We start from the raw sequence: 24,899 nt of genomic DNA, 5'->3' as shown, positions 1-24,899 counted from the left end.
TAGTTTGGAAGCTTTTGCTTCCATTTTAGTTAACTACAATTTGCTGTGTCATGTGAACCTGGAATGGTGGTTCTCAATAGATATGGTTAATTCACAGAATCATAGAATAGTGGAGTTGGAAGGGGCCTATAAGGCCATTGAGTCCAACCCCCTGCTCAATGCAGGAATCCACCCTAAAGCATCCCTGACAGATGGTTGAAACAAGGCAGCTTCAGAAACCAAAGTTTGACGTTGGCTTGTTTTAAATTAACCATAATTAACATTAATTACGGATTGCTGGTCTGGAAAACATCACCTATGGTCAACAAAAAGCAGACACTTCTAAACTCCTTCTCCTACACACACAGGAAAAGGGAAGGGGCATAGAGGAGAGTCCAATGCTTGCTGTAGCTTGTTCCTGCTTGTGCATGATTTAGCATGAGGTGTAAAAGCACCTGGTGTCTTAGCAGTACACAAAGAACAGCAACATTCAGGATTTTATTTGGTGCTTCGGGAAATCTAAACGCACGGGCACGTGCTGAGCTCCTCCTCCAGATATACCTTAAGCACCAAAACGGATATAAAAGGAGAGTGTTCATAAAGTGGAGGGACGTGTCTTGAATTAATTGGCAAACTTGCCTTGCTCTCCCTTCCTGAGGCGTGTAACGCTTTTCAAGACGAAATTATTATTATTTATTTATTTATTTATATAGCACCATCAATGTACATGGTGCTGTACAGAGTAAAACAATAAAATAGCAAAACCCTGCTGCATAGGCTTACATTCTAATAAAATCATAATAAAACAATAAGAAGGGGAAGAGAATGCACCAAACAGGCACAGGGTAGAGTAAAACTAACAGTATAAAAGTCAGATCAAAATCAAGTTTTAAAAGCTTTAGGAAAAAGAAAAGTTTTTAGCTGAGCTTTAAAAGCTGTGATTGAACCTGTAGTTCTCAAATGTTCTGGAAGAGCGTTCCAGGCGTAAGGGGCAGCGGAAGAAAATGGACGAAGCCGAGCAAGGGAAGTAGAGATACACAGGTCGACTGTAATTTACCCTCTATGCTATCCAACAACACAACAACTATGTGCATCCAACATACATTCTAAAGCAGGGGTGGACAAACAGTGGCTCTCCAGATATTGCCAGGCTGTGGCTCTAGCCAGCATAGCCAATGGCGAGGAGCGATGTGAGTTGCAGTTGAACAACCTTTGTAGGGCTACACGTTGCTCAACCATAAAGCAGGAGGAAGAAGAAAACAAACCACAGCAGGATCATCATCCATGAGCTCCAAAATTACCCTTACACCATCCATTTAAAAAGAGCTTAGGCAGTGTCTGAGAAATTAAACCCCCCTGTTACAACACACTTTGTTATTATGTTGTATCCTGCCCAGTACAAGACGTTTAATTGGCAGCGTCCAAGAAGTAGTTATCCATTACTACTCTCTAATGAACTTTCACTATAATTACAAAATATCTTTGTGTGAAGCTTTTCATTTCTTCCACACTGTTCCCCTTTTGCTATCTGTTATTTATTTATTTATTACATTTATATCCCACCCTTTTTCCTCCAAGGAACCCGAGGCTTTATCCTCACCCAATTTTATCCTCACAACAACAACCCTGTGAGGTAGGTTGGGCTGAGAGTAAGTGCTCATCTACACCAAGCAGGATATTCCACTATGAAAGTGGTATATAAAAGGCAGGAGCCACACTACTGCTTTATAGAGGTATTGCACTGACAACTGTTGGGGCCCATTGACACATACCATATGCCACTTTCATACCACTATATCCTGCTTGGTGTGGCTCCTGCCTTTTATATACCACTTTCATACCACTTTCATAGTGGAATGTCCTGCTTGGTGTAGATGAGCCCTATGTGATTGGCCCAAAGTCACCCAGTGGGTTTTCATGGCTGAGTGGAGACTAGAACCCGGATCTCCCAACTCCCAGTCCAACACCTTAGCCACTACACCACGCTTAAAATAGTTTGTAAGCCCTTTTGTCGCCTGCGTGCTTGTGTAGTGCCAGAGACATGGAGAATGCTCTGCTACCATTTCTGAATAGGGTTGTCAACTGATTAAAGAAGCTTGGATTGATTAGTCATCTGCCTTTCAAACAATTCAGGTTGCAAGCATGGGCAGGCCTAGTCAGAAAAAAACAAACTCCTAGAACTCCCAGCATTCCCCAGCCAGCATAACCAAATGCGTATATTACCAAAGCCCTTAACATTATATCAATGTCTTAAAGATCATGAAGGCATGTCATGTAGCTTCCAACTTAATATTAATTTATTTAAAGCTCCCAGCTCGTTGTTAGAAGGCCATCTATAATGTTTTCTTCCTAAATCATCCAAACATCTATGTAGTCCAACGGCAGCTAATCAAATGTTTTCAGGAATCTCACAATCAGGGCATGAAGGAGACACATCTCCCCCTCCCGCTTCTGCTATCACACTAACCCTGCAGGATCAAAGTAGCCTGAAAAAACAAATACATGTGCACCCTTAACACTGAGCCCCGCAAGGTAAAGTTTGCTACCACCAATTTATCAACTCAACTAATGTATTGTAGCTTGCACACAAGAGCAAGGTTAATGTAAGCAGTGTATCACATGACATTTTCTAGAATCAGTGAAAATATCAACATCTATATAACATTATATAAATATACCTTCCTTGATACTATGGATGTTTTATTTATCTACAAATTGGCGTTCTTAGTGATTATTAAAATCCATCACCATTCCATAATTGGAGCACCACCCACACAAAGTCTTACAATGGGGCATTCACGCATGATGCTAACCAACACACAGTGGCTGAGTGTGGGTTGTTACTGAACTATAGGGTTCATATGCATTCATATGCATACTGAACTATAGGGTTCATACGCCACACTGCATGGTTAACAAGCCACCCTGCAGAAAATATCCTGGGTTTAGACAACCCGATAATTCATGGTTCAACAAACAACCCACGGTTCAACAACAACACACACTCAATCACTGAGTGCGGGTTTGCGTGTTGCGTGAACCCAGTCACAGACTTGCAATGCAACCCTGCGCATAATCCAGTGTTCTATGCAACTAACTCATTTATAAATGTGTAAGCCTTACTCTTTTGTGCCTTCTCCTCCAAGCGACACACAAGTATGCCTGATTCCAGATAGTTAGGTGTATAGAATGAGAGAGGAAGTGGAGCAGTACATGGACTTACGAGACTTGTTGATCATTTTTATCAGCAGGTGAAGACCCATCCGGTGGCTTTTGCTCTCATGGTGGCTGCTGTTGGTCACCTAGAAAAGAAATAAGGGGGTACGTTAAGAATTTCATATGGCAGAAGGAAGCCCAAGGAGCTGGGATATATTATGTCTACATTTTCCCTTCCTACTGGTAGCTTACTTAAATAAGCAAGCAAATAGACAGCAGATTCCAAGAAAAATCTCTGAATATATAAAATGTAATATGTTCAAACAGGCATATTTTAAAGTTGTATCCAAACAGAAACAGTGGTAACAACAACAATAATAACAACAACAACAACAACAAAAGCTAAATTATTGCAACAATTTCCAAGGATTTCATAGTTTTTCTGTGTTTTTATCCTACATCAATATTTCAGGCTCTCTAAGGTTTATAAACTATTGTTAAAGCTTGAGTCAGAGAATGAACAAACCAAGGATTGTATGATAAAATGGGATCAAAACTTTAGGTATAATGTACCAATGGAATTATGGAAAAATATGTGGGTGAAAGGTTTAAAATATATGTTAAGTACCAGACTTAAGGAGAATTTTTACAAGATGATGTATAGATGGTATACGTCTCCCTCAAAATTAGCAAAAATGTACAGGGGTTGTTTGGGAGACTGTTGGAAATAGGAACAACAAGAAGGAACTTTTTACCATGTGTGGTGGTCATGTAAAAAAGCAAAATCTTTTTGGACCCAGATCCAAAAAATATGAAAGACAAATCTACAAATGAAACCAGACACATTCTTGTTGGGACTTATGGATGATCAACTTAAAGAAAATGGTGGAACGTTGTTTCTATATATGACGACAGCTGCCAGACTAGTATACGCGCAATACTGGAAAAATACACAAGTACCATCAATGGAGGAATGGCTGCTTAAGGTTTTGGAGATGGCGGAGATGGCCATACTTAATGGCACTAGTAAGAGAAAAATCAACAACCTCGTTTGTATTGGACTGGAAACCTCTGATAGAGTATATACAAGAGTTGCAAAAGAATGATGTATTTGTTTGTGGTTTTTATATATAATCTGTGGTCTTAATACAGAACACCGGGCTGGCTAAAGGGTAGTAATTGACAGCCCATATGTCTGACATGAAGACTACCTCAAATGGAATATGGTCTTATATGTTTTGCATATGTGTTTTTACTTTGTGGGATGGGCATCAGAGGCACTGTTTTACAGTGGTTCCAGTCCTACCTACGGGGTCGTTTTCAGAAAGTAGCATTGGGTGATCAGTCCTTAGCCTCTTGGCAATTGAGCTATGGAGTGCCGCAGGGCACCATCTTATCCCCAATATTATTTAACATCTATATGAAGCCATTGGGAGCGGTCATTAGGGGATTTGGAGCTAAATACCATCAATACGCTGATGACACACAGCTCTATCCCTGTGACAACTGAATCAAGTGAGGCTGTGCAGGTCCTGGACCAGTGTCTAGACTCAGTAATGGGCTGGATGAGGGCCAATAAACTGAGACTAAATCCTGGCAAGATGGAAGCCCTGTGGGTGAGTGGTTCCCGAGTCTGGGAGACAGGCTCATTGCCTGTTCTGGATGGGGTTGCACTGCCTCTGAAAGAACAGGTTCGTAGTTTGGGGGTGCTCTTAGACCCATTTCTGTCGTTGGAGGCTCAAGTAGCCGCCACGGCTCGGAGTGCCTTTTACCATCTTCGGTTTGTTCGTCAACTACGGCCTCTCCTGGACAGGGATAGCTTGACCACGGTGGTACAGGCATTGGTAACCTCAGGATTGGATTACTGCAACACGCTCTATGTGCGGCTGCCCTTGAAGCTGCTCCGGAAGCTGGAGCTAGTGCAGAATGCTGCAGCTCGGCTGTTGTCTGGAGCTGCCCCTTTCCAGCATGTAACTCCTCTGCTGAGGGAGCTGCACTGGCTGCCTATTCGCTACCAGGCCAGGTTTAAGGTTCTTGTACTTGTGTACAAAGCCCTAAACCACTTGGGACCAGGATACCTGAGAGCGCACCTTCTCCCTTACCAACCTGCCCGGTCACTGAGGTCATCCGAGGGCCTGCTCCTGGTGGTTCCACATAGATCCATCCTCCAATTGGAATCCACCAGGGGAAGAGCCTTCAGCGTGGTGGCTCTCCTCCTGTGGAATTCCCTGCCTCTGGAGGTCAGGCAGGCGCCGACCTTGTACTCCTTTCGGCACCTCCTGAAAACATCTTTATTCCAAGAAGCCTTTCTCTAACATGCAGCCTTGGATTACTGTTATTGCTTCTTTTAAATTTTGTTTTAACTGTTTTTATTCTGTTTTTATTTTCATTTTACCTTGTACACTGCTCTGAAATTTTTCAATGGGGAGTGGTATATAAATATTCTAAATAAATAAATAAATAAATAAAATGTTTTGCATATGTGTTTTTATTAGATGTATTGCATTGTATTGTTAGTTAAGTGTGTGATGTTCTGTTGTTTTCTTTCTTTGCTTGTCTCTTTTTCTCTATTCTTTTGCAAAAAACAATAAAGTTGTTAAAATATATATATTTCAGGCTCTTCTTGTTTCCACTTGTAGCACAGAATTAAAATCAGCATATTTCAATATTTCTTTAAAAAATGAGGAAAGCACTTTGATTTCAAGGAGTCCTAAATGCGCTTAGTTAAAAATAAAAATAAGTATACATAATCATCAACAATCATGTAAAAATCTAATAGACATTAATTGTGGTTCATTTAGATTCATGTCAACTGAACTCAGAATTTAACTTATCAAAAGGTGTGCAATCAAATAGACATCCGGACTTAATAAACATAGTTAATTCATATTTTAAAAGGCATTATTCATTCCTGTTCCGGTTTATGTTTATTATTGGCTTACTTATGTAACCGTATATTCTGGCAATTTATAAAGTTCATATATCTCATATATCTCCTACGTTTGTGTGAATCACTTGCAGGCAAATAAGATTACAAACCACAGAGCTTAGCTCTATCCTTTTCCAAACTGCAAAGTATAATTGTGTAATAAGTAGGAATGTTTGCAGATTTGTTCATCCACCAGTATTGTTCATATTCTAAAACCCAAAGACTTAAAAAGACTATCCGAGGCCCTGAACCCATACTAGGCACCAGGTACATTTTGCAGCCACTAAACACATCAAAAGGTATCCATCACAAAGACACAGGTATGAAAGAAAATGCTCTACATACTTGGAAAGAATTTCCCCTAAGCCTGTCATCTGGCTCAGAAGACGGAATCCAATTTCTCAGGGTGTCCCAGGATTTATTTTTGCTACCTTCTTCCCTTAATGGATGTCTCTCTCCCAATCTAGTGCCTTGGAGCAAAACTCAACACTCCAGTGCCTTGTGGGTTAGTACACATAAAAGGAAATTTCCCTGCCCACATTCTGTGTTTACTCTTGAAGACAGCTACACTGATGTGGTTTGGCACCTGAAGCCCAAACTACACCTTACGCATACATGCATGCAATAGGAGATTGATTTAGATAAGGCAAAAAACATTGTGTGGGTTAGTGTCAGGCAACGCTCCCCCACAGCTCAAGACAGGTTGATTTAGAACTAAGACAGGCTACCTCCAAAAAATCAGACCAAGTTGCCCAAATTTGGATTGATTTCGCCAAAACCCATCACCAATCAAGGCACCCATCTTCATGCTCATCCACTAGTCTTTCTAAACTCCTTCCCCCTTAACTAGGTGGCACAGCAAATCTCAGAGAGCAATATGGGAGAGGGGGAAAGGATTGCCTCTCCCATGACATAAGAACATAAAAAGAGCCATGCTGGATCAGACCAAGGGTCCATCTAGTACTATCATTGCAATAGTACCCTCCCATTCATGATCCCAACATACTGTCTTTGATACAGGCAGTAGCATATAGCCTTCGGGCACTTAACCCTTTCCCCTGTTTACTATTTCCCCTATCCAAATCGCCCCCTCCCCAGATTTTTAGTGGAGGAAAACATTGATTTTAAACCTCAGGGGGCAAAGCAGCAGCTTGGAAGAGGTGTGATTTGGAGAAGGGAAACAGTAGGCATGAAAGGATGAGTACTTATTTTTATTTATGTATTTATTAAATTTATTAAACGCTTCATAAAGTAAATTTCTCTACATGTTTTATCATTTAGAATGTAGTAGTAGTAATAATCTAAAAAAATAACATTGCAATAAAATCTTCAATATCAAACTAAAAGTAGTCCTTTATCATTTCTCTGCTCTGCTCTGCAGTGTCCCTTTCAAAAGAAGCCCCTCCTCGCCCAAAACATGCTACAGGGCTCCCATTACATCCATTTTCATGTAAATGTGTGGTTTGGGCCTCAGTGTTTATGCATATGCATTTTAAGTGCAGGAGCATGGAGTCAGAGAACTCCAAGGGTTCATGAAAGATCAAAAGCCAGGTCTGCTTGTTTTGAGATCTGAGGCTTCCCTGCAGGCACAAGACATCTGTCTTTGCAAATTGAAAACCACAACATCGCATCCTCTCCAGGCTGTTCAGGGGTGACATCGCAGACAAACAAAATGGAACTGTGCACACCTCATCAGATTCGTAAGCAATTAAGATTTAATCCTTCCCCAAATGCCGTTTAGACGTCTGGGTCTATGTTTTCAGCCTTTAACATTTAAGGCAACAGCTCAGCTCAGCAGATATTTTCATTTTAAAATATATATCCTGATGCGGCAATAGAAAACCGTATATTAAAAATTCACAACAATTGCGACAAAGCAGCAACAGCCTGACCAGTTAACACCCAAGTTAAGAACAGTAATCTGTAAGGCATGGGAAATACTTTTTTTAAAAAAGGTTTTTATCCTGAAAAGATAGCCAACTTGGAGCTAAGCAAACATCTCAACATTTATCACTTTGTACATGTTATATAAAAACATACTGTACGGGAATAAATCTTTGTCTATCAAATCAGTGCTTATACAAGCTAGTAAGAAAATATAATAACCTTTGTGAGCAAGGAGGGAGATAAAAATCAACAACTATTTCATAACAGACTTAAAGAAACAGTGATTGTCCAGTTTTCCCAAACAGAAACCATTACAGTACACATTTATTTTCTTTTTTCTTGCAAACCATGGAAACCATTTTATACAGTCTTGGTAGAAATCAGGTTTTCTTTCTATTTCTAAATGCCAAAACAACAGATTAACTGGAGGTCAACCGACTTCCATCATGTCCAAATAACTCTCATTCAGCCTTTCCCAACCTTGTGGGCTCTAGGTCCCATCATCTCAGCTGGTGGGATGATGGTAGTTGGCACACACTGCAGCCCCTTGAGGGTTAATTCACCCACAACGGACTGCCATGTCATGTCGGCCAAACGTCTCACTGTAAAGAGCACAATCCTATGCACATTTCAGCAGGGGGAAAAACTACAACTCCCAGCATTCCCTATCCAGCCATGCTGGGTATGTATGCTGTGTCTACTACCCCACCTGCCCCCCAGAACATGACTCAGAGGTCTGCCTGGCATGCACAAGCTTTCTGACTCTCTGGAAGGTCTGGAAGTGGCTTCAGACAGTGACTTCACTTTCCTGTGTTGTGTCAGTTTCAGATCAGATCAGATTTTTATTATGTGGTCACAGACCCAATAAAAGCAATACCAACAATCATTAATTTAAAACCATAAAATCACAGTCTTTTGTTCAACAGGCTAAAAGAGTTATTTAAAACATACACATATTTAAAATATATAGGCATAGTTAGTAAAATTGGGAAAGTGGGCCCCATGCTGCAGGTTGGGAATCCGAGGTGGATCCTGGGTCTGGACCAGTTGACGACCACTAGCCCATGAAATATTCTGGCCTCTGACCACTGAGGGCAGGAGCGTCAAATCTCTTTCACCCTGAGCACGGAGTTACATACATTTTATTATGTGGTCACAGACCCAATAGAAACTATAACAACAATCATTAATTTAAAACCATAAAATCACAGTCATTAGTTCATTATACAAACAGGCTAAAATTATTATTATTATTATTTATTTATATAGCACCATCAGTGTACATGGTGCTGTACAGAGTAAAACAGTAAATAGCAAGACCCTGCCGCATAGGCTTACAATCTAATAAAAGAGTTATTTAAAACATACACCTATTTAAAATATATAGGCATGGTTAGAACACCTTGTACAAAAGATAAGCAACAGCAGCATGGGATAGAAGTTACAATTAAGATAAGATCAATTTGCGATTCCTTTGTATGGAGAGGAGGAACTTAGCCACTAACTCTGTTGTTAACTTGTTTGTACCTGCCAGAAAATATTCCAAATGCTGTTTGGGTGTCCTTCCAGGGCATTTTCTCATAAGAGGGCCAAGAAATCTATTTCTCTCCTCCCTGTGGAAGCTACATTGGAAAAAAACATGGTCTAGTGTTTCAACTGCTTTGTCACCACAGGGACACAAGCGGTCCTCATATGGGATGCCCTGATAACGCCCTTCCAAGATTGCAGAAGTAAGGCAGTTAAATCTAGCCCTTGTAAAAGCATGTCGGTACTTGGGGATGGTCAAATAGTCCAGATATCTAGCATATCTGGGAAATTCAAAAATTAGACCAGAGTGTATTGGAGGGCAGGAACTGTGTGCCTTTGTCATAGCATATTGAAAATCTATATCTTTAATCCGTTATTCTACTATGGATTTTACCACAGAGTAATGTGTCAGTTTCAAACATTCCAAAGAGTTAGTTCCAAAGAGTTACTATCAATTTCAAATGTTCCTAGTGGAGTTCATATCTGTCCGTGTTATGTCAGTTTCAAATGTTCCAAAGCGAGTTACCATCAGTTTCAAACGTTCCCAAGAGTTTGCCTTTCCCAGGGGAGTTCCTATCTGTTACTTTCATACTTCTTCCATTATAAGTGGTCCACATTCTAACTAGTTTTGCATTCTAAATAGTCTTATTTATTTTTCCACTGGAGGCTCATGGCCAATCTAAAACTGGTAGGATGGAAGGGGGGTCACTGGAGGCAGAACCGGGGCGGGGGGGGGTCACCAGAGGCTAAGCCAAGGACACCTGTAGGAGTAAGTATTGTGACCAGAAGCTCTGTTATAAGGTTATTTGCATCTGTGCTCATTTGGGCAATTCTTTTTGTGATGGTTTTGAAAATGTCAGGCCGTTATTTAGGATGGGTGGCGGATCCAGACAAAGTTAGTCATGTTTTAGTCTAGCATTTTAGACCACTGTTCCCAATGTGGCATCATCCAGATGTGTTGGGACTGGGCATGCATTCCTGGGGCCGGTAGCTCCAGAGAGAAGGGGTGGCCACTTTGAAGGCCCTGCTTTCCATCAACACTTTCCAAACCTCCGTAAATTCAGGGGAACTACCTATGGCTTAACCATCTCTCAAACCACTAGCCCCAAAAAGTCACAAGAAAGGGGCTGCAACATTGCATCCATTACATGGTTTGATCGTTTAAAAACCTTTTGATCAAATAAAAAAGGTGTCCCCAAAATCAGGCAGCAAATAATGGGGGGGGGGAGAGGTGTGGGTATGTATGTATGTATGTACATACATATGTAGGGATGCACATACATTCGCCTTTCATCCCCCAGCCTGTATGCTCAATGCTTACTGTTTACTGTTTTTAACTTTTGTAAACCGTCCAGAGAGCTTCAGCTATGGGGCGGTATATAAATGTAACAAATAAATAAATAAATATAAATAAATGCCAACTAGGGCATCTAGGGCGGGATGCCAGTTCAGGAAGTCTATTTCAGATTTTAGCACGCCTGATCTAGTCTTGATCTAATCCATAGTCTATAAAGGATTGCCGAGTATATTTGCACAAGACCTACCTTGTTGAAAGGTTACCAGACACATTGAAAAAAATACACACTCATTGCTATATACTGTACATACAGAAGACCTTTCTATAGAGTGGATTAAATGTACCTTCTAACAATAACTAACTTGATTTAGATCCAAATCTAAAAAAGGAATGTGTTCTAGTTACTTCGAAGGTTCCCAACCTTTTTAGACCCTTGAGAACATTTGGGAATTTGAGAAACTGGTGTGGGGGGCTGGCTAGTCAAAAGAGATGGGGTGGGGGGAGAAACAGCAAGGCAAGAGGCTGGGAGGGAGGGGGCAATAGCCTGGCAAAGGGATAGCAAGATTAGAAGGAGCAGGGCTAAGAGCGGGGTGGGTGGGTGGAATAAACAGCGAGGCAAAGAGGTGGGGAAGAGAAGTAGTGAGGCTAGAGGCAGGGAGATGAAAGAAATAACATGATAAAGACATGAATGAGAGAGAAATATCAAGGCTACAGGAGAGGAAGAGAGACAAAAAAGAAGGCTAGGAACAAGGAAGGGAAAGAAATAGCAAGGAAAGGGATTGGATGGAAAGAAACAGCAAGGCTATGTAAAATTGCTAGAAAGATGTATTTCCATATACCTAAGCATTATATATATATATATATATATATATATATATATATATATATATATATATAAAAGATGTGAGTTATTGTTCCTTCTTGGTCTGATTTGGGTTGTTTGCATTTTTGTAAACAATAAAAGCCACCAGAAATTAAATGTTAAAATAAACAATGGCTCACAAATAACTTGCCTAGCTCACACCTTATTTGACCACTAACGTTACCACCCAGTGTAAATATAACAAGCAGGAAGTACAACAGCCAAGTGTCAGAGTGCCTATATACAAAGATTACAAATACATTACACTGCAAGGATCGTATAAGATGCGATGGATTTTTATTTTTTTTGGCACAGGCTCAAAAGCCATTCAGGAAAGACAGAAGAACATTCTGGTCTACACCAACTGGTTAACATCTTATCTGCTCATACAATAAAATTCATGGCAATCTGCTCCTGAATCTCTAAAGAACAGAACACCTCCATTTATTCTCAGTAGTTCACCTGGATACCCATTACATATATCTTGTCCAGGCATGGTCAGAGAACCATTACGGATTCCAACTCTGCCACCTAAAACAGGTCGTTTCATTCTGCATTTGTCTCGGAAACATGGGACATTTCCTCGTTACAAAAAAAGGGAGGATTCCCTCTGGAATTACTATGTGAGACTTATGATCTCCACTTGCAGTTCTTGCATTTTAGCAGGATAATCTTTTGCTCCTTTTTACCTAAAAGAATCGAGATGAATCGGAGGAGCAAAGACATCGGCAGCTGTTGCAACTGCAACTCGCCCTCTAATACAACCTGTGTTTAGTTTCTCCATTTGCAATTCCACCTTTTCTTGTCAAAGGGGAAAAAGCCAACCACGCATTCAACTCAGTGCCAAGAAGTGCACAGCAGAACCTCTTGAAGAATTAGGAAGATAGGTATGGGTGTCCAACTCAAAGGGGCAATTTCAGACACTGAGAGGCTTTGTGCGTGCTTTTCCTTTTACCCTTTTTAATGGGCGCTAAGTTAAGGAACTGCTAAAACAAAGATGTTCCGAAGTTGGAACGGTTTCAGAAATAAACGTGTTCCTCAATAGATCCAGTTCCAATATACCGTTTAGAGCGTGAGCAAAATTAAACTGTGTGGTTGGGTGGTGAGTGTTAGGGTGTGAGTGTAGTTTTTCCTATGCTACGCCACCCCGTCGCCTGATTCGGACATCTGCATGACATGCACACACTTGCTGGTTCGCTGAAACTGGGTTCAGTTACTTGACTTTCCTGTGTTGTGTCAGTTTCAAACACTCCAAAGAGTTCCCACTCTTAGTGGAGTTCCTCTGTCCGTGTTGTGTCAGTTTCAAAGGTTCCAAAAAGTCACTGCTCCTAGTGGAGTTCCCGTCTGTTACTTCCATTGTATCTCCATTATAAATGCAGGTTGCTTACCTGTAACCGTAGTTCTTCGAGTGGTCATCTGTGCAGTCACACAAAAATGGGGCTCTGTGCCTGCGCAAAGTCTCGATCGGGAAAAACTTCTATAGCTGAGGCGTTTTGGCGAGAACCCCTCTCCCATGCACTGAGTGCACATGCACAAGCTGAGGGGTTCCCGCCCTTTAGCTCAGTTCCTGGAGACCGACATCGTGGCCTCGGGACCGAGAGAGAATAAAAGTTTCTGGTATCGATGGAGACATCGATACCGAGATAAAGTTTCCTTATACTAGTGCTAGGTGTCGGCATCGATGGGAATATCGGTACCGAGATAATGGTTTAGATAAACGAGTACTATTCTCCTGCAAAGGGTAAATACCTCTATAGACGTGTGTTATTAAGAAAAAGAATTAAGTTATTATAAGCATTACACCGAAGTGGGGATGGTAGGGTGGGTTGTGTGACTGCACAGATGACCACTCGAAGAACTACGGTTACAGGTAAGCAACCTGCATTTCTTCTTCGTGGTCTCTGTGCATCACACAAAAATGGGAGATTAGCGAGCTGACTTACCGGAGGTGGGTCGGTGTCCTTATGTCAGGCGCAGAGCCCCATTTTTGTGTGATGCACAGAGACCACGAAGAAGAACTGTTCCATACTCTAACCCGTTCTGAGTTCCAAATAGTCTATCTTTTTCCAGTGTAAAAAGACAGAAGTGGGTAACAATGGTAAAATAAAAAGCGCTCACACCCCTCAGTCACCTCCTTACCGTAAGATGGGATCGTTAAACAACAGGCCTGGGTTCTGAACTTGGCTGCCCCGGAAGCATGCCATGTTCTTCATCCAATGCCCTCAATATCTCTGCGCCCTCTCCAACGGATGCTGGTGGCTCCTATTTCAGTGGGGCGGTGAATCTGCTCTGGGTTTCAGTCAGAACCAATCAGAACTCTAAAGGAGTAATCCAAAGTGCTGAATCCATTTGGGAGATAGGGTTCAGCATTATGGATAGCTTCTTTAGAGTTCTGACTAAAACCCAGAGTGAATTCACTGCCCCTCAGAAATAGGAGCCACCAGCCTCCACTGGCCCTCTCTTCTCAGTATGCGGTTGGAATCACAGAAGCGGAGTGAAAGACACGGTGATGCCCTCTAATTCTTAAGCAAATGAGCTGCCATGCTTTGGGTAAGAGCCTCACTGTTATTTTCACTGCATAAAATATGCCTGCCTTAATGTTAAATACCACTTGGGATAAGATTTTATCATCTCTCCCTCCCATTTCCTCTCTAAGATTTAAACACAGTGTAGAAGAATTTAATGGACTAAAATACGTAATTATCTCCCTATTTTTGAAACAGACTCCCTAAACTCTGGAAAGTGACAAATATATAAACTAGTGCTGTGCCAAAACTTTCTCCCATGAAAATTTCGACCATTTGATAGAGAAGAAATTGCTCTTGGGTGGGTGGGTGGGAATTCAAACGAGAAGAAATTTCAGAGAAATTCTCATGGGTTTAGTTCCGGGTTCTTGTGCTTTCTTTACTTATGAGATGGCTGAGGAGGCTTTTCATTGTACAATCATCCCTCTGACAGCCTGTAGCATCTTTTCTTTACTCCTAGAAATAAAAGGACAATTTGCAGAATTTTCTCCAATTTTTTTTACCATTTTTTTGGTGGTGGCTGTATTCCCTTCTCCACCCGCTGATATTCCCTAGAATGATGCTAGGTATATGGGGTATTGTGGAGGATGCAAAATGGAGGCCAGTCTGCCAACACCGTTGATCCTGTTGCCACTTGCAGTGGCTGTGCAGAAAACCCGAAAACCCAAAGGAAGGAAGGAAGGAAGGAAGGAAGGAAGGAAGGAAGGAAGGAAGGAAGGAGCAGATCTACAATTCTTGCCAACGGTGACGCTTACCTGTGAGAAATGGTTGAAGCGTTCCTCCTCACCCCGGAGAAATTCGGCAAAATTGTCCCCCCCAATTTCTCTGCCTACAAATAGTGTGCAAATTTTGAGAGGCCGCTTTGGCACAGCTCTAATGTAAACAGAAAGTGTCATCTGGATACAATCAAGAAGTTCCTCAACCAGTTTGCAACTCCCACGAGTGATTCAAAGCCTATAGTATAGCATCCGGGAGATTAAAGTAGTAGTTAAATGTAAGAAGAGATCTCTGTCTCAAATCAGAAGGTGTCCTTTACATGCAGTTCCGTAGCGATAGGTCGTCCAGCTCCTCTGTGTCATCAGAACAGCTGAGCCAATGACAGTCAGAGGGCCGGTGACACTATGATATCATACGGAATCAGCCAATGGGCAAAGAGCTAAGGGGTTAAGAAGACTGCAGGTGAAGAAAAGCAAGGAGGGAGGGGAATCATGGGAACTTTGGGGGAGGCTCTACTCGCTGCCAGATGACACTTGCCACCCATGGGTTAAGGGTATGCATAAATAGCCAGACAATTTTTTAAAAATTAAATAAACCAGCTTCCCTTTCCATGGTCTCCAAACCAACGCTTTCCCCATGCCATTTCATTAGCACTTCTCCTCTCTTTGGGTTAAAGAGATACTAAGGGGAGTAACTAGATCGGGGGGGGGGGTATAACCACAGGCCCAGGGGCCTAATCCAGCCCTCTGGGGGGTCCCAATCCAGACCTCCGGGGTTGCCCTGAAGACCATGACCTTGCCCCTCCTTTGCTGGGCTCCCACCCCTTTTCCCCAAACACTGATAAGTTTGGTGGTTTCCAGCTTTTTTGCAGTTTTCCCTCCCATTCTAAAAGGTTGAAATGCCTCTCCTTAGGCTTAGCTCCTGACTGGAAGAGTTTTAAGCTTTAATATGCTGCAGGGGTGTTGTTGTAATTTTGGCTCAGCCCCTTTTGCCTCTGGCCTTGCCTACCATCTCCAGTATCCGAGGCAGTATGCCTGTGTGCACCAGTTGCTGGGGAACATGGGTGGGAGGGTGCTGTTGCACCATGTCCTGCTTTGTTGGTCCCTGGCCGACGGTTAGTTGGCCACTGTGTGAACAGAGTGCTAGACTAAACAGATCCTCGCTCAGATCCAGCATCGCACTTCTTGTGCTCACTAATGGAACGCAGCCATTATGTGAAATGAGTTGAAACTGATTGTGCACCCCTGAACTATGTGGCGCTTCCGTTTTCGTCTTTCATATATGCCAATGACCCCAGCATTTCCAAACTCACATTCAAAAGCCCATCACTTACTTAAACATGAGCTTTGCTGCTCAAGTTCTCAAGGGTGAAGCAACCTAGCTTCAGGAACTACATTCTGGCCCTACGTTAACCCTTCTTTTACATTTATCACACCATGAGAAGCCAGGGTAGGCCTGGCTTGAGGTCAAGACTTCTTCGCCACAAGTTGTGTTCCCACAAGCCTTCTTTATCGAGCCACTTGGGAAACAGAAAGAAGAAGAAACGAGAATTGCTGGCTGTTAAACTTATTCAAAAGACTTCTGTTGAAAGCTGACAATGAATTTAGGAAGTACGCTAAGAAGTCAAGTGCAGATGAGACCTGAAGTTCTTCAACCATTCACTCCTCCAAGATAGTTTCATTTAAGTGAGTGGAGCAACTATGGAGATTTGAGAAATGCAATCTTACCACGCAGTATGTTGCTGGGAGAGGGCTCCCCACCCACACCCACACCCACACCAGTTGGTTTGTGGGCTACAGCATCTCCGCCTCCACTCCATTGAACTCACGGGGGTAAACAAAAGGCTGCAGCATCTAAATGGGCTGGTAAGTAAGAAGCCTACAGCTAAAGAAATATACGGGATGGCGAAAAGGCAGCGCTGGCGGTTTAAGCAAAGCAATGTTTGCACCTTTGGGGTGTTCACAGTGGCGTCCACACTTGACTGCAGCCCAGACAAGGGAGTAAAGAACATTAGACCTTATCCCCTGTTGCCAAACTCACCGGGGAAAATGGGACTGAGAGAGAAAACAATGGCTGTGATACTGGCAACGGTTCGTCACTTCCTCCTCCAGCAGACTCTTGTGCGTCCTCTCAATCAACCAGGAAACCCACAGTAGCAGGATGAAATAAATCCAGGTGGCAGCATAGACATGACAAAATACTCAAGCAGGTAGAGACGCCGAACAAAGACGCCATGGTCCAACAGTCAGAGGGACACACCTGGAAGACCTGGGCCCTCTGCAGCAACGTTTCCCACTTCTCTATACAAGTTAAGGGGGTGACACTGCTCTATTTGCTTGTAGAGGGCAGCAGGGGGCAGAGACTCCACAGGGGTAAAACCTTCAATCTGTCTGCAGCTCAAATTTCAATCCAAGTGGAGAGGGATAAAAAACCCATCCCTTGAAGACCTTTGAAGTGGGCTTTAATGAGCGCCTGACGTTCTTTTCCAAGCTTGCCTTGGAAGGATTAGACCGGCATCTCTGTTTGCAAAGCTTTCCCTTGAGATGGCAGTGCATGGCTCCACCAGAGACCCTGTTAAGAATTAGGAGATTTCAGCAGAGTTTTGCAGCCATCATGTCTGCTCTAGGATTCAGAGACCCGGTTGAGCACTGCCTCTCCTTGGAGTACTTCGGCACTCTCTCTCAGACCTTGCCTCTTGACCAGCTACCCAGTTATCTTGCTACCTGACCCTTGGCATTTGCTTTCAACTGCGCCAGGAATGCCCCAGGCAGGCCTCATGCAGAAGCACCCCATGGTCCTGCCATCCTGCTGGAATACTACAGGGAATTCTTACAATGTTAAACCATCTCAAGCTTCTGGCTGTGGTGGAAGGATGCTCACCATCAGCAAAGAGCTGGCAAGAACTGAGAAGAAGCCTGTGTGAACATGGAGGTCATGTCAACATGCCCCTGGGAATTTGCTCCCCCTCACTCTCTTACAAGCCTTTTAGGACTGCTGTTTCCCACGCAGGTGTGGCGTTAGGCACTCCAGCCTCTCCACACAAGAGCAGATGTGGGGTGAGAAGCCAGCTTGATTGCCAATTTCCTCAGCATCTGCTCAGTCTCCGATATTCCGCAAACCGGAAGAGTCCACATCTCCATCTCTTGTCTGCTTTATGTTAAAGCAGAAACCCTTTGGGAGATGAAGTAATAATGGGCAGACCAGCTATCGGAACTAGAAAGCGACTCAACTTAAATGGGTCTGGAAAAGGTTCAAAAACTTCCCCCTGCAGAAAGATGAGGCTCCCAGATGTCATGTCAATTAACGTGGCTCAGAATATGATGCCTGATTTAAGTCTGGGAAGATGTAATTGTAAAAGACCTCCGGATTGCTCAGTCCATTTCATCTACAGAATCAAAGGCAGTGGGGCTACTCACACAACTGCTGTTGAACCATGGATTAGCGTGTTGTCTGAACTAGGACATTTTCCGCAAGCTTCCTTGTTAACCACTCAGTCTGGCTTGTTACCCACCCTGAACAACCCAACAACAACCCATGGGTTCTCAAGGTGGCTTGTCTGTGAAAAATTAGGCACTCTCAAAAGGTCACTGGTGTAAACTCCTGATTACTTGAGGTTATCAGGAAACAGAAAAACCCTACACCTTAAGAACTAATATTTTTCGCCTCCTTCCCATCTCAATTGCAACTCAATGTCAATTGTGTGTCTGGCTTGGCCAAAGTGAACCTTAGAGGAAGTGTGCACCTTGTTTGACCAATCTCGCACCCCCCTATCGAACCATTTCAAACAGGAACATTTATGTACAGACAAGAGCCCTTCCCCACAGAGGATTTTAAACCGCAGATTCGCAAGGCAGGTTGTTTACATCTCACATTCTTATCTTTGGGTGGGGCTGGCAGTCATTCATTGCGTAAAGGGGGGAAATCCACCTGCAAAATGGCAAAATCTCACATTCCAGGGAAATGTAGCGGGGTGGAGTAAACGGGCATGGAGCTGTGCAGGGGGACTCCGTGCCCATTGGGGGTGAAGGGGGGAGCATTTTCGCCAACCTAGGGATGGCTCTTGGCGGTTTCTGGTGCTGAGTTTTTCGATTGAAAAAAAACTTTGGGGGCAGGATCGCGCCCGTGCAATTGTGCAACATCTCTTCTTTTAACAACAACAACAACAACAACGTGCCAAAATGTCCCTCTTCAGTTCCGGGATGACCTGCTGGTGTTCAGACCCTGGGGGACAAACCTGGAAACTGCAAAGCCCGAGATCCTCCCCCTCTCTCGTCCCGGAAGGCCTCAAGGTGTAGATTAGGCCCAAATCTCCCTGAAGAGTACAAGAAAATAGAACAGGAATTGAAGAGTGTGGGGGCTCAGAGCTGTCCGGCTTTCCCCGCAAACTTAGCAGAAAGTAAATAGATTGGACAGATAGGAAAGTCTCACACGTTCCTTCTTTTCTTTTTTGGTCTTGCAAATAGGGTTCATTTAGCATGAAATAATATAGGTTGCTTTCCAAAACCTGACCATATGGCTACACCACACGGGGAAGAAACATGACTTTGTTCACACAAACTTTTAAATTTGAAAGATAGGGACACATGGTCCTGTTCTGCTGATCAGATCAAGGCGGGGGACTGGCTCCAACGTTAGAAAAATGCCAGAGATGATATTTCAAAAAGTGCAAAAACATTGCGCTTGTTCAGCTATTAATGAAGTTGGTGAGATGTTTATCACAAGGGCACAGGAAATACAAGGATGGAGAAGGACTTGTTAAGTACCTCTTTTCAAAGAAACCCTACAGAAAAGAAAAAGGGAGGGAGGGAGGGAGGGAGGGAGGGAGAGGGAGACCGACCTGAGCTGGCCTCAGCTGGTGAGAAAAATACGTCACAGGGCAAAATGGAAGGTTTCCATCCCCATGGGAAAACTGTGCCCTATGCAGAGGATGAACCCCTAGAACCATATCCAGTAACTCTAGGTTTAGAGGATGGGAACCATCAGGGTTTTGGAAACACAGGCACAATTGACGTATCAGGGATCAAATTCCCCCCAAACCAAACAATCATTCATGCACAGACTGTTCAAACGTGTATACTATACACAAAGAACATACAAGCTTTGCATATAGTAATTGCTTGCGCGCCTGGAATTTCACAAACACCACGCTGTTGATCAGCTTAATGAGCAGCAGCTGTGGACACGGGTAAATGTGTTAGCAAGCACGATTTGGCATTTATTCATTTTTTCCATTGCATCAGACTCCATACTGAAAATTCAAAAACACCAGGTGATAAACAAAAACAGTCCAGTTTCTATACCTGGCCTTGAAGTACTAATCTGGCCATTCTTGGATTGTTCTGCATCTCAAAGTTCTTACAATTTTGTAATAGTGGGACAGGACCTCCTAGGTGAGCAACCTCCACGTTGGAAGCCTCATTTATTGGCCATTTGATGAAGCTTAATTTTGAAGCAAACCCTTTAATTTCAATTATTTCTTCAACACCGAAGTCTGCAGACTCTCCCGGTTACTGCTTACACGGCACTGGCTCGCATAAAGTGTACCACCCTAGCTGTTGACCGGTTCTTTTACTGCTGCCAAATCAGAAATGAGCCCTGCGTTGCAGGGTATCACCTGCCAAACTGGCTGTTTTTCAAGCTGATCATTTTAGTTTGCTGCAGTCCACTCTGACAGCAAGGTTTTGGTCTGCCAACCCTTTTTTTTTATTATTAATCTCACAGAAAAATGTACAACTGTGCACTCCTGTCTCACCCCAGAAATGAGCTTGCACAAACTCATGCTTCAAATTGTGAACGTGATTTGGCATAGACGCACTAAAGTTGGTTCATCTGAGTGTGGGATGAACCAAGGAGAACAATGAAAAATAAGATGAGGAGAGGCAAGAGATGACAGAAAGGGCATCTCTTGCAGGACACAAGTGCAACAGCACCTTCCCGCCCATGTTCCCCAGCAACTGGTGTACATATGCTTCCTGCCTCTGATACTGGAGGTAGCACATAGCCATCAGGACTAGTAGCCATTGATCGCCTTCACCTGCAGGAATTTATCTAACCCCCTTTTAAAGCCATCCAAATTGATGGCCATCACATATAGTGGAAGTGAATTCCATAGTTTAACTCTGCACTGTGTGAAGAAGTACTTCCTTTTATCTGTCCTGAATTTCAGATGCAAGGAAGGTCAGATGGAGAGACAATTACTTGACCAAAGCTAACCAGCAAGTGTGGATAATTAAGGGCTTGTCTACCATGAAGGTTGGTCAAGAGAGAGACCTGGCTGGTATTACCCTTGGGAGGTTGGCCAACTGCTGCTTCTGTATCTAGTTTGACTGGTACTGTCGTGGTAGAAAGGTCATCTGAGCATTCCATTACAGGTACAAACTATGATTCAGAAAGTCATCACATGCAACTGTAAAGTGGGTTGACCAGCAGCTTGCTAGATCCCAGTTTGTGCTTGTGACATGGCACTCAAATATGCCATGCATCCCACATATAAAATAAGCACCCACAAAACCATTCAAGAGTTGTGTGTAATAGCATAGTGCAGCTAACAATAAACACAGCTGAAGTTCTGCTTCAGGTATCTCTCTTTGAAAAGGAGCAAGTCCCAAATTAAAGTTATAATTTGGCCCTCATGGTGATTGTGTTTGGGGCCAAAAATCAAGAGTACGATTCTTTTTTAATATTGCAATACAAGGAAGAGATGATAAGGGTGTAAGTTAGAGATACCCTCTCTGGTTAAAACTACTTAGCTCATGATATAAAGTAAATCCAGATTTGGTGCTGTAAATGAGATGTTAAATGATGTTTGGAGAAACCGGGTGAATGTAAACCATCCTTGTTCATCCATCCCTACGCCGGATGCCTTCTACTTTCAAGACAGCAACACAAGAAACCCATAAACACAAGAAACCCATAAAAATACAACATCTTCAATTTCTGCTTGACATACATTTCTGTTCAATTGTATTCCCAAGACCCAAGAAGGCTAAGAAACTTCATAAATAGAAACAACAGCAGTGAAGTCCTATGAATATTTACTGAGAAGTAAGTTCGTCTGAGTCCAACAGGACTCCGCTGCACACTTGACAGTCAGGTTCAAATCAATAAAACAAGGAAACGTAAGAACTGCAAAAGCATCACAACTGCCTTCAGCCATCTTTTAACTGGAACTAACTGGACACAAAAGAGGTTAACCCAAAGAAAGGAAACATAAGCTGCATAGGTTTGGGATTTAGCGAATCACTGGGTGCCTGAAAAAAATTATCCAGGTAAGAAGAGCTCTTCACCTCGCCATAAATGAGCAAAATTATTATTATTATTATTATTATTTATATAGCGCCATCAATGTACATGATGCTGTACAGAGTAAAACAATAAAATAGCAAGACCCTGCCGCATAGGCTTACATTCTAATAAAATCATAATAAAACAATAAGGAGGGGAAGAGAATGCACCAAACAGGCACAGGGTAGCGTAAAACTAACAGTATAAAAGTCAGAACAAAATCAAGTTTTAAAAGCTTTAGGAAAAAGAAAAGTTTCTAGCTGAGCTTTAAAAGCTGCGATTGAACTTGTACTTCTCAAATGTTCTGGAAGAGCGTTCCAGGCGTAAGGGGCAGCAGAAGAAAATGGACGAAGCCGAGCAAGGGAAGTAGAGACCCTTGGGCAGGCGAGAAACATGGCATCAGAGGAGCGAAGAGCACGAGCGGGGCAATAGTGTGAGATGAGAGAGGAAAGATAGGAAGGAGCTAGACAGTGAAAAGCTTTGTAGGTCAACAGGAGAAGTTTATATTGGATTCTGAAGTGAATTGGAAGCCAATGAAGAGATTTCAGAAGTGGAGTAACATGATCAGAGCGGCGAGCCAAGAAGATGATCTCAGCAGCAGAGTGGTGAACAGAAACCAATGAACTGATGTGAGAAGAAGGAAGGCCAGTGAGAAGAAGGTTGCAGTAGTCCAACCGAGAAATAACCAAGATCTCTGTCATACCTGGCAGCCAGTTCCCCTATTGAAGAATTGCTGAAAAGCCACCATCCTTTGAGGGAGTTGGCTTTTGAATGCTTCTAGAATCACAATTCTTCCCATCATGTTGAAGTCTCCTTTATGTATCCCAGGAAGGTGCATGATGAGTACAGGTGGTTATGAGGGCCAGAGCTAGGGAGGAGCCTGGAGTTTATTTTTAGTGGCAAGTCCTTTAGTTAAAGCCTGCTTTGTGAGAAAATCAAGAAATTATTAATTTGTACAACGGTGAGTTGGGTTATCCTGCATAACAGAACACAATGCAGTAACCAAACTTTCTGCTTGAATTGTCAGGGCAATGACTGCTTTTTGAGGCATTTTGCACAAGGGTGTGGGTAGGAAATGCTGACAGGTGTTCATGTGTGGCTAAAATGTACACTTCAGCAGCAACACCCAGCCCTTGGGTCTCACTAGGGTGAATGTCAATGTTCAGCTAAAAACTTTTCTTTTTCCTAAAGCTTTTAAAACTTGGTGTTGTTTGGACTTTACACTGTTCGTTTTACCCTGCCCTGTGCCTGTTTACCCTACCCAGTGCCTGTTTACATTCTCTTCCCCTCCTTATTGCTTTACTATGATTTTATTAGATTGTAAGCCTATGCGGCAGGGTCTTGCGATTTACTTTTTTACTCTGTACAGCACCATGTACATTGATGGTGCTATATAAAATAATAATAATAATAATAATAATAATAATAATAATAATAATAATAATAATAATAATAATAAATATATGGACAGAAATTTACCAGACTGAACATGTGATGGAATCAAGCAAGGTCTGTTCCTAGTTCTGCTCCCATTGACTTTCTAGAGATGTTCCTCTTGAAATGAAATGATAATGTGGGACTCCTCTTAACGAGTGATTTATTGCACAAGAGCTCAAAATGACGGGCTGTTGTTTGCAGCACGTGGGGAAACACTGAACGTCATGCACTGTGTCGTGCGTTTCTTGAGCCAACAACACCTACGCGTCCCAGCTCTAAAACAAGTCCTTTAAAATCGAAATAAGGAGCAACAACAAAATCTCACAATGTATTGTCATAGTCCTGGTTACCTGAACATCTGTTCCATCACGGTGCACGGTACTTAAAAGAAGAATGCACAAAGATGGCAAACGTATTAATGACTACCAAGATCGCCAAAGGCCATGAAGTTGTACCTGGTAGCAATCAGCTACTCTCTGTTTGGCCATATGCATGCTTCTACTGGAGTGGGCTCCCAAAGGCTAGGCATAGATCACATACACTGTATCCAGGATTCTTCCCTCTTCGGTCCTTTCTACACCTAAGGATTATTCCAGGAAAATGGAGGGATCGTCCCTGCCTGCTTCCGGGATCCCGTGTGTCATTTTGATACACAGGGATGATCCCAGGACGATCCCGGGGGAAAAGGCAGGTGTAGAAATGGCCTTCCTTACAACAAATCAGAGATACACGAAATTGAAATATTGAATAAGCTAGTGCACTTGTACCTGGGGCAAAATAAACAAACAAAAACATCTTACCGGGGGGGGGGGGGGGGACGGGCTGGATTATTTACAAATAAAATAATGATCCAGGATGTAAATGGTTTGATGCTATTGGGTTTTTAGCCTGATTTGTTTTATGGGACTTTGAGGGTGCTTTTAACACTTTAAACTATTTTAGGGAAGGTAGTTTCAAAAAAATTACAAATAGGATAAAGTAACGCATTCCAGCGTTTGAAAGGCCAGATGGGTTGGGCTGGATCCAGAATGAGTTAGCTGTGATTAGGGCCCACTGAAACCAATGGGACAAATTAGTCATGACTTCAGTCCCACTGATTAAAATTTGAACTGTGCAACTAATCAGGATCAAGCTGGTGTTTGAATGTAGCACACAGGATTGTGTTCTGAATATGCACACGCCATTCTGATATCTCAACCTTCAAGGCCGATCTTGAGTTACAAACCAGAATGCTGAACAGGCAAGTTAAACCAAAAACTTCCATTCTCTTGACCAATAAAAGCTGCATGGATATCAACA

The 24,899-nt window shown here is 42.7% G+C and overlaps 1 protein-coding gene across 18 annotated transcripts in view; it reads right to left on the bottom strand.

Annotated features, from left to right (window-relative positions):
• Window positions 1-24,899, bottom strand: part of ST3GAL4 (ST3 beta-galactoside alpha-2,3-sialyltransferase 4) — a 139,385-nt gene that overhangs the window by 18,879 nt on the left and 95,607 nt on the right. For all 18 annotated transcript variants that reach the window (XM_063139296.1, XM_063139302.1, XM_063139297.1 and 15 more), the window contains one exon: window positions 3,203-3,281. In XM_063139296.1, coding sequence (XP_062995366.1) covers window positions 3,203-3,281 — 79 coding nt within the window. The remainder of the gene's footprint in view (window positions 1-3,202; window positions 3,282-24,899) is intronic.

Source organism: Elgaria multicarinata, chromosome 12 (genome assembly GCF_023053635.1).
Source record: "Elgaria multicarinata webbii isolate HBS135686 ecotype San Diego chromosome 12, rElgMul1.1.pri, whole genome shotgun sequence".
Taxonomy (NCBI): Eukaryota; Metazoa; Chordata; class Lepidosauria; order Squamata; family Anguidae; genus Elgaria; species Elgaria multicarinata.
Note: the sequence above shows the minus strand (reverse complement) of the source record. Positions and strands in the feature narration are given on the sequence as shown.